A 9,486-nucleotide genomic window follows, 5' to 3' on the forward strand; every position below is an offset into this window, starting at 1 on the left:
AAGTATGAAAGTTTACAACAGGGACAAAGGGGTTTGATGATAGACATTTACATTTAATAAAATAATTGTGATAGTGAAAGAAATTATGATATTGTTTGTATGGATGGTGCAAATATAATAAATGTAATAAAGTAATATATAAAAATCATATTTCAGAGTTTTATCCCAACGTGCCAACTACCGTCAAGTTGTTGACTGATGTGACAAATATCAAGTCGATGATCTTGTTTTCAAATTAATAAAGATTCAATTTTTCAGATCATTTATTGGAGTATTATTTTTCAAAGGGTTCAAAATATTAAATTTTAAAATTTCATTTGGTATGTACGTAAAGCTTCCTATTTTTACTTGGCCCATGAGCATGCCCTATAGTGACCTTGAAGCAACACATACAGTTAAACTTATAGCCATGCTAATCCTGAGAATTATGGAGTCTTATATGCAAATTCTCTACCTTCCCCAATCATTTTCATGACGTTGAGTGCCTTAGCAGGAGGATCTCACCAATGAATATTGATCTGATGATCTCAAATTGAGCACAAATCTCCAAGTGTGAATGATTAATGATTATATTCTGAACTAATCTTAAAACACCTTTATAATCAAGGGGACGTTTCTGCAAAATCTCCACTTTTCTGATTGTGTGGAGGCTATGTAACTAGAGCACCACACTGAGAATTGTCTCAAAAAGTCATGCAGGTTATTCAAATTTTACTAAATTATCTTCTTCAAAAGTTCAATTCAAAATAGTTAGGCCACTTGGGCACTCAAACATTTCGCCTTATTAATAAGATATGGCCATCAATCATAACTTCGCTAGTCTAGTTCTCTTTTCACAAGAACTAGAGCAGACAAGATCAAACTCTTATTAAGTCACCCGACTAGAGTTCTCAATCCTATTTAGGGAGTGTAAATGAGTATAATCGAGTCTTAGCTTAATCAAATAAAATCTGTTTAATTATTTGTTAGCTAAAGGTCATTTACTGAGCTCGAGCTCAAATCGAGTAAAAGAAGAAAAGTTTGAATTTGACTTGAATAACCAAGCTCGAGTTTGACTCGGTTGTTGAGCTTAACTATATTTGTAGAAAGCTCAAGCTAGGCCATTCACAAAGACTTCAAAGACAGGCTAAAAAGGAAAGACTTTAGCCTGATGGATCATATATCTTTATTAATATTAATCAGGGTGATTGCTAATTTTGGACATCATCATATAGTTGGGTGCAAGACAATTAACCGAGCTTGACAATCCCTATATGAACCGTGTGTGATAGCATAATAAACAAGCTTAAGCTCAAACATATTCTTATAAGCTTGGATTAAGCTCAAGTTGAGCTTGAAAAAGTTCTTAATAAACGAGCTCAAGCTCTTCATAAACAAGCTCTTAATATTTTATTTAACTAAAATTTTGCTAAAATAAAAAGTGATTCTAAATTTATATATAATCGTACTCAAATCAAATCATCAAAATGCTAATTCAGAATTGGTGTAAAATACATGCACAATATTTTCATTAGCTTACAAGAACTTATTCTCATGATTCTCCTAATTCATCACCGACAAATAATAACAAAGAATAATCTAAAGCATTGCAAGACCCAGCCCTAAAATAAACAAAACACCACTCTTTCTAATTCTAAAAATCTTTGACAATATCAACCTTTTGTAGTTCATTGAATCATTAGAAACTTTGTTGGAAATTCTCCAATTGGAGCGGACAACTTATGAAGAGAGGAGCGACTTCTGAATTTGTGGTATTTCTTATAATGAATGGCAAAACTCAACGTCATTATGTTCAAGTTCATGATATGCTTTAAAGATCAAAACCAGCCCTTCTTCACAGCAAACCAAGCTAGCAATGCCACAAAAGCACCTCCCATATGCGCTGATCCAGAGATATTATCATCGCCCTTGATTTAAAAAAAAAGAAAAAAGAGAAAAAAAAATATATTAATTGGGCCATCACATAAATAAATTTTCAAGTAATAAACTTATAGATGAAGCAATCCATTTATTTCCATCCCATGCAGGCTTGGTTAGCCTTCATAGCTGCAAGTTATTTATTGAAGGTTCAGATGCAGTTCAGAGGCAAAGACAATTTGTTAAAATGAAAGTTTATTATCACATCATGATAATGATGATGATTAGCATCCATATGATGGGAAAAAAAATAATAAATTTGACATCATTAATTTTGTAAATATGCATGATGATTGGCATCCATCAAGTTTTTTAATGTTATAAAGGCTTTTTTGCCCCTTTTCCTCCAATAGTGTTCTTTATGAAATAATAAAGAGACTTCCAAGCTGAAATCATGATGTACAGGTGAGAAAGACGATTAGAAAACGTTCAAATATAAAAATTAAACACCAAATGCAAAGAAGGGAGACAAAAGGTAGGTCAAATCAAATGATGAAGGTGGCAATAAAATGTCAGTTTATATAAACAACTCCGGCCTACTTGACAATTTATACATTATACAGATAAAAGTGCCAAATAACGTTTTGAAATCAAAACTGTTTCACTATGATGATTTTTTTTATTCTGAAGGTTGGTCTCGAGTTAACACTATTGCTTGAACAACTTGGTTTAACCGTTCACCCTTGTTTTCATGAATATTTACTCACGGCCAATTCAGAGATCATGCTTCATAGTGGTCCATTTTGAAAGACCACATCCATTTTAGCCACACATAAAAGATTTTTTTTTTTTATAACTGCCTATTAACAAAATAATTAATTGAGAAAAATAAAGTCAAAAAGCCCCTACATTGTCCGTATATTTCCTATCTGATGTACTTCCGATGTACGAAATATTCTTCACAACTTCATGGTGCCTCCAGCAAGGACTTAAGACTGCAAAAGATAACCACAATCCAAGCCAATAACCGATTGTTGATGATCTTGAAGTTGATGTCACGTAAAAAGAGACAAAGAGTCGGAACTTAACATTGAAATCCACCATGGGAATGACGGAAGATCACTAACATTAGAATGGTCAATGAGCAAAGAGATGAGAGAGGAAGGACCAACTCTCTCCTATAGAATTAAACGCAGATATCAATTCAATGAGTTTGCCTGGCTTACATGGACCTCATAACATTACAAACATGGCGTGACTCGACCTGTAAGGACCGTTTGAGTTGGCGCGGCAAACTTACAAGAAAAAAACAACTCTATCAAAATATGGATTTCATTTTAGCAACCAATTTGGAACAATCTATAAAATACTAGGTAACAAAAATTTTAGAACCTTCAAATTTTAATAAAAAATTATAGTAAGTGAGCTCAATTAACCAAAAAATGTAATATAATTAGAAAAAAATATATCAAAGTAAAGATCAACATTTAACCTCAATTTAAAAATAGAAAAACACAAGAGACAGAAACAAAGAATTTTTGAAAAAATGTACCAACAAGATAGATGACCTAAAACACAAAACCGATATTTACCTAAACTTTTTACTAATATTGTGTAAGATGACTGCCTCATGCTTAAGTTTGAGCGTTCCCTGCTTCTATAATTTACGCAAAACACATATTAGGATCTATCCATATAATTAAGGCTGAAAAATTGAGGTGGCATGGGCTCATAGATAATGAAATCATCAGCATTTAAAACGGGTTTAAATAAAGAACTAATTCCAAATGCAGTTGTTATCAGCATAAATTCTAAGGAAATTCTAAAGCTAACCACATCACTAGATAAAGATTAGTCTGTTAATCATAATGATAAAAAGACTTCGCAAGTTCACACAAGCTACACAAACTCAAATATGAAAAGAAAGTTGAAAGTTGAATTCAAGATCATTTTATACCTTGTTAATCCTCCACAAATCACTACAAATGATGAATGCTCCCTGCAATGATAAAGCATGGGAGAATTCAATTATTGCCACCTTTAAGCAAAGTAGAATTGCTAATGCAAATTCAGCTTACCATTAAAATTGCAGGCACTGGTATGACAAGGTTTACATAGTACATATTTTTTGGAAAGAGAAACACGTCGAGAAGAATAATTGCATTAACAGCGGCACTTGCACCCTGCAAAGCAAAATCAATCTCGGAGAACAAGCTGATTAGTAAATTTTCATTTTGAACCTTTTTAATGGAAAAAATCAATTGATAAAAAGAAAATGCTAGGACCAAAGAAACACATACCAGTGCATGAGCTCTCCGATAAAAGGGCTGTGCACTCTGAAATTTCCAAGAAATACACATCTTAATTTCTAATAAACAATGAAGGTGATTCTGACAAAAATGCTCGGTAAGGAATAAAAGTTAATCAGAGGTGGAACATTTTCTGCCCATTCAGCAGCGTTTTCAGATACCTCTAAATATATCCTATGCAGTAAGAAAAATACCGATCCACCAAGTGCCCCCGCAACGTACAATTTAAGAAGGAATGCGGGTCCAAAAAGTCTAGAAATCTGGAAATTAGTAGATAAGAATTACTTCATTATACTCGAGACACTTCAGACTTTTTGAAGCACACTAAAATATCTCCAAGGAGAAAAAGCCTATCCTTAAAAAATACAGAATATAGTTAAGTACCAACATTCATTACAGCATAAAATATTATGAGCTCAAATACAGCAGATTTCAGTATTTCTACGTGCTAGGAGAGAATGTTTATTATGATCTTTTTTAACAAGATCATGATGGCTTTTGGAGAATTTTGAAGTTTCCCCCAAAAGGTATCATGGCTTGCTTAATTGTTATATCATGACTTTAACTACAAGCCTCGGCAGTCTACAAGTGCAATAGAATTTCCATATAAGAAAACCACTTGCAAAAGTCTGACTTTAAATTTACAGTCATGGAAAGATAAGGATAGCATATTTATAAAGTTATGAAGTAATAAGTGAAAAGTTTCTGCTTTTCTCTTTTTAGTTTTGTTAAACCATAAGTAACTGCGATCACGAAGAAAGAAGTCACAAAATATGAAAGCACAAGATTTTTTTACGTATCTTACATTTGTACCAAAAAAGAAGAGCCCGACCATGTTTGTCACAAGATGGCCAAGCTCTGCATGACTGAATGCACTAGTCAGCATAGTGTGCAGATTTCCATTCCTAAGGTTTTCCAATGAAATCTGCCCAAAGTAAATGCTGATGTGAGAATCCTAGCCAATCAGTATTCAACTTAGCATGGTGGAAACTGAATTAAAATAAATAAATAAAAAATAGTTGATAGTGCTTTCAGGTAGGCCCTTACCACAAAATGTTTCTTCATAAATGATAAATCAGCAAATTGCCATAAGAAGTATACAACGACATTAGTTCCAATTAAACCAAAAACTACTTCATCTGACGTAGGTACATTTCTCCTGCATAATAAAAGAAGCATTTAATTGTGACAACTAACGCAGCAAAACAAAACATTAGATCAAAACTGTCAGCTTCAATCAAATTAATGCAGAGAGAAAATGAAAGTAATCAACTTTATTCCTAGACAGACTTCGAGAGCATTGTCGCAAAAAATTTCCCAGTTAATGCAAAACTCAGTCGCCAATGATGTCAATGTTTAGACATGTTATATCGATATTCATATTGATGGCCTTACGAATATTTATTCTTCCTTCTTTCCTGCAGACTGCTGAGTCTTGATCTTAGGAGTTAAATCTCTTTGGCATAAATCTTTTAACACGAATTTTTCCATGGTTCTTTTGCACTACCCTCTCTTCACCTTTCTAATTCTTTCATATTGCTTTTTACAGAATCTTGTCAGTGCAGTCATCTATCAAGCTAACTAAACATTTTTCTTCAACTGCTAATCTCCTTTGGGTTCCGCTCCTACAATCCTTGCTCATATAATTATTTATTAATCTATTATTCTTAATTTTGGTAAGGTCCATCTTAAGAATCCCAATTTTGTGTAAGCAGAGTCATGCGAATGCATTGCACAATCTCAAGAGTTTGTATGCATGCATAAGCGTGCGCACATAGATCTCTCTCCCTTATGTATGTATGTATGTATGTACATCCTTCAATATGATAAACCCAAGATGATTAAACTCGTCATTTGATATTCAAAAAATATTGATTAATGATTCTCAATTTTCACAAGTACTATTATGTAGCATATATCCAGACACCTAATCCATTGTTCTAACTTAGCATTTATGTTAGTATAAATATCACAGGTTAGAATGATCAATTCTAAATGGCATATACAATGGAAACTAACTTCAAAAATATTTTGTAAGCATCACCAAGTCAATACAAAAAAAATAAAAAATAAAAAATAAAAAAAATTATCCTTCCCTTCATATAAGCTTACTAGGATTGAGAACCCTTTTAGCCAATACAAAAATAAATCTAATGTTATTTCAATGATTCTTCATTCAGACCTACAATATACCATTATCTTATACCTATTTCCCCTAATGCAAGTTAATTAAGTTATTTCCTTAAATGCATTCTTTTCTCCCTATACTTTTCATTAATTCTTTAGCATAAAAATTACAGCTGTTCTAGATTTCTTGATCAAGCATTAGATATATGTACTGGAGTGAATTGTGCACACTAAGACAACCAACAAAAGTTGTTCTCCGCAATTGACGGAATTCCATATGTATTACTCCAAACCAAATAAAATAAACTAGACTTATAGTTGAACGGTTCCTATGATAACTGCGGAGAAAAGCTCCACACTCCTTGTCACTATCCCAACACCTTGTAATCAACCCCATTACTTGTAATTGTTGTCCACCACATTCATACAAGAGTGGACAATTGAAGACTTGGGGGATTTTTTTAAGTTTCTCCTTTTAGTAGGATATTACTTTATCCTAAAGTTTTTTTTTTATGAAATGATAATGTTCCTTTTCAGGCATATGTATATTGGTTCCTTCTTTGCTTGATGTTGTGTAACGGTTTCATCTCTTCAAGTTCATAAATTTTTCAGTGGACTTGTCAATACAGAAATTTTTTTGAATTTCAAGTAGTTTTGGATCATATTGGTATCAAAGTACTAGATTATCCGACAAACTAAATGTATGGTGTTAATGAATGAGTCTTGTTGGTTGATAGTTATCTAAGTACTTAATGACTCCCATAAAATTTCACATTCGAAGCAGTTCAATGGGACGAATTCTATTGGCAAGTTGTTTATGACAACTTTAATCAATTCAACCAGTGAGTTTATTTTGAATGAGCAGTCGACTAACTTTGAAGAATTAATGGGTTCCGTAGTCAAGTTCCATGGGTAAGTAGAACATTCTCTAGTGAGTAAATTAGTAAAAGCTTAAACAAAGAGCTGAAGGAAGTGAAAATTAGACAGATGTAAAGAAAGAAAGAGTGAATCCTTCTCTCTTCATGTTTCACTGTCTATAGGGCTGTCTATATACATACATGTGGCGCTGATATAATTACAATAACAGAGTTAAAAACCAATGGCTAAAATAGATCCTTTTGTTAACAATACAAAGATAAGATTGCTGAAGTGCCGGATTTGGCAGCACTAAGTATTTCTACTTTATACTATTATCAACCACCCTCAAGGTGATGATGCCACGACGATTGTCAACTTCATGCTGAGTAAAGCAAGAACCAGACAGAAGCTTAATGAAAATATCAAACAGATGATCTTGAGTTGCAATATGATGAATTGTGATGTATTGATATTTGATGCAATCACGTATGAAGTGAATCAAATTCAATATGTTTGGTTCATCCAAGAAATATCAGGTTATTAATAAGAGATATAGCTCATATATTGTCACAATACAATATCGTAGTGGATGGCGAGGGGATGTTGAAATCCTACTGAAGATGTTGTAACCAAATCAAGCCACAAGAAAAAGAAAAAAATCACAACATCCGATTGTAAATTTATGATCTATGAGTCACAAGCCTAATCAGAATCTTTATATGCTAGAAGCTTTAGTGATCCATGATACATAGGTAGGCCAAAGTGATTTGTACATTGGATGTATCAAAATGGCCATTTAAGTTGGAAGTGAATACTAAAAGGTCTATACATATGTTGCCAGAGTAGATATGCAACGGTGATACAAGAAATCTATACATATGTTGCCAGACTAGATTAAAAGCAATGGAGATATCTAGCGTGATGATTGTGAGATATTGTAATGAACCAATGAAATACCAATAAAATGCAGAAATGTGAAACTTTCAGGTCAGCTGCTTAGTCAACAACAATTTGGTGGAGAAGGGAGTTCATTCGGTCTTGCTATTTTACATATCTGAGTGATGTAAAATTTCTTGTGTTATGATTGACTTAGATATAAGCCATAGTTCATTGTTTGAACTTGAATTCCAAGAAAAGCTGATAGAATACCCAACTTTTTCATGTGAAAATTCATATAAGATTGTCGAGTAGATTCAAGATGGTCATGGAATCAATACTAGTCAACAATAGATGATCAGCATAGATGACGATATGCATTGTTACATCTTTTTATTTTGCGTAGTTGAAGGGATGGATCAGTTGCACTAAACGCAAACCCATGATGTCATCAATGGCTCGTAAAGTTAGTAAGCCAATGCCGCAAATGCCAGTTTGAGACCATAGATTGCTTTCTTTGGAAAGAACACATGATTCAAGTGTTGAGAGTCATTGAACCCATGTGAATGAAATATTTAGACAGTGTCATTTAGGCTGCAATGAAGAAATGCACTAAAAACATTGAGTTTGATAAATGGCCAACTGTGGGTAATAGCAATAGCAATGAGACCCAAATAATTGGCGTTTTAGCAACCTGGCTGAAAGTTTTAGTAAACACCGAGCCATGTTCTTGTTTGTAGCCTTAGGCACTGAGATGTGCTTTGCAGTGTTCCACTGTACCATCAAAATTATATTTCAATTTAAACATCTGCTTGCAACCTAAAATATTTTGATTTGAAGATGATAAAAAAAGAGTCCATGTACCTTAAGTTTGGAATACTTAAAATCCTTGAGACATCGCCCTTCTTCATTTCTCCACCCTAAAAGAGAAGGTCAGGTCATTGGTTTGTAATGTATGAGAGGAGTTGGAAAGTTGTTTTGGTTTGAGATCGTCTCTTTTCAATCTATTCTGCATTGGATGACCAGTACATATAGAGGTTGGTAAGCAATTAGGTTCATATTGTGAGGTAGAGGTGTGGTGAGTGTATTGCATGAGAATAATGGATGAGTTGAGTTCAGGGAGATGTGGAGGTTGGTCATGTAAGGTGTTAAAAAAGGTAGAAGAGCTGTCGATGGATTGAGAACTACTAGTTGATGGAACTATTCAAGGGAGACGTTGTGCGGTGGGGCTATAGTCTGATTAGTTGAATGTAATGCTTTTGATATTATATATATATATATATATATATATATATATATATATTTCATTAGAGAGGACTTGGCAAGAGCTGTAAATCTTGCTAGCGGCGGGATCATTGTATCGATATGCATTCCAAGATGTGGCATATCCAGCGAAGACAGCAAATTGACAAGGGAAACATTGGCAGTCAAAACTTTTTAGATTGTCATATGATGGGAT

At 33.4% G+C, this 9,486-nt stretch overlaps 1 protein-coding gene across 2 annotated transcripts in view; it reads right to left on the reverse strand.

Moving 5' to 3' along the window:
* Positions 1-1,456: 1,456 nt before the first annotated feature.
* Positions 1,457-9,486, reverse strand: part of LOC110026936 (RHOMBOID-like protein 12, mitochondrial) — a 12,425-nt gene continuing 4,395 nt past the window's right edge. The window contains exons 2-8 of one of the 2 annotated variants that reach the window (XM_020728169.1): positions 5,214-5,325; positions 4,972-5,091; positions 4,361-4,426; positions 4,158-4,193; positions 3,936-4,040; positions 3,815-3,856; positions 1,457-1,907 (exon numbers count right to left, since the gene is read on the reverse strand). In XM_020728169.1, coding sequence (XP_020583828.1) covers positions 1,818-1,907; positions 3,815-3,856; positions 3,936-4,040; positions 4,158-4,193; positions 4,361-4,426; positions 4,972-5,091; positions 5,214-5,325 — 571 coding nt within the window. In that variant the 3' untranslated portion in view covers positions 1,457-1,817. Of the gene's footprint in view, positions 1,908-3,814; positions 3,857-3,935; positions 4,041-4,157; positions 4,194-4,327; positions 4,427-4,971; positions 5,092-5,213; positions 5,326-9,486 lie in introns of both variants that reach the window. The other variant, XM_020728168.1, reaches the window with a different exon arrangement.

This window comes from Phalaenopsis equestris, unplaced genomic scaffold, assembly GCF_001263595.1.
Source record: "Phalaenopsis equestris unplaced genomic scaffold, ASM126359v1 Scaffold000404, whole genome shotgun sequence".
NCBI classification, from domain to species: Eukaryota; Viridiplantae; Streptophyta; class Magnoliopsida; order Asparagales; family Orchidaceae; genus Phalaenopsis; species Phalaenopsis equestris.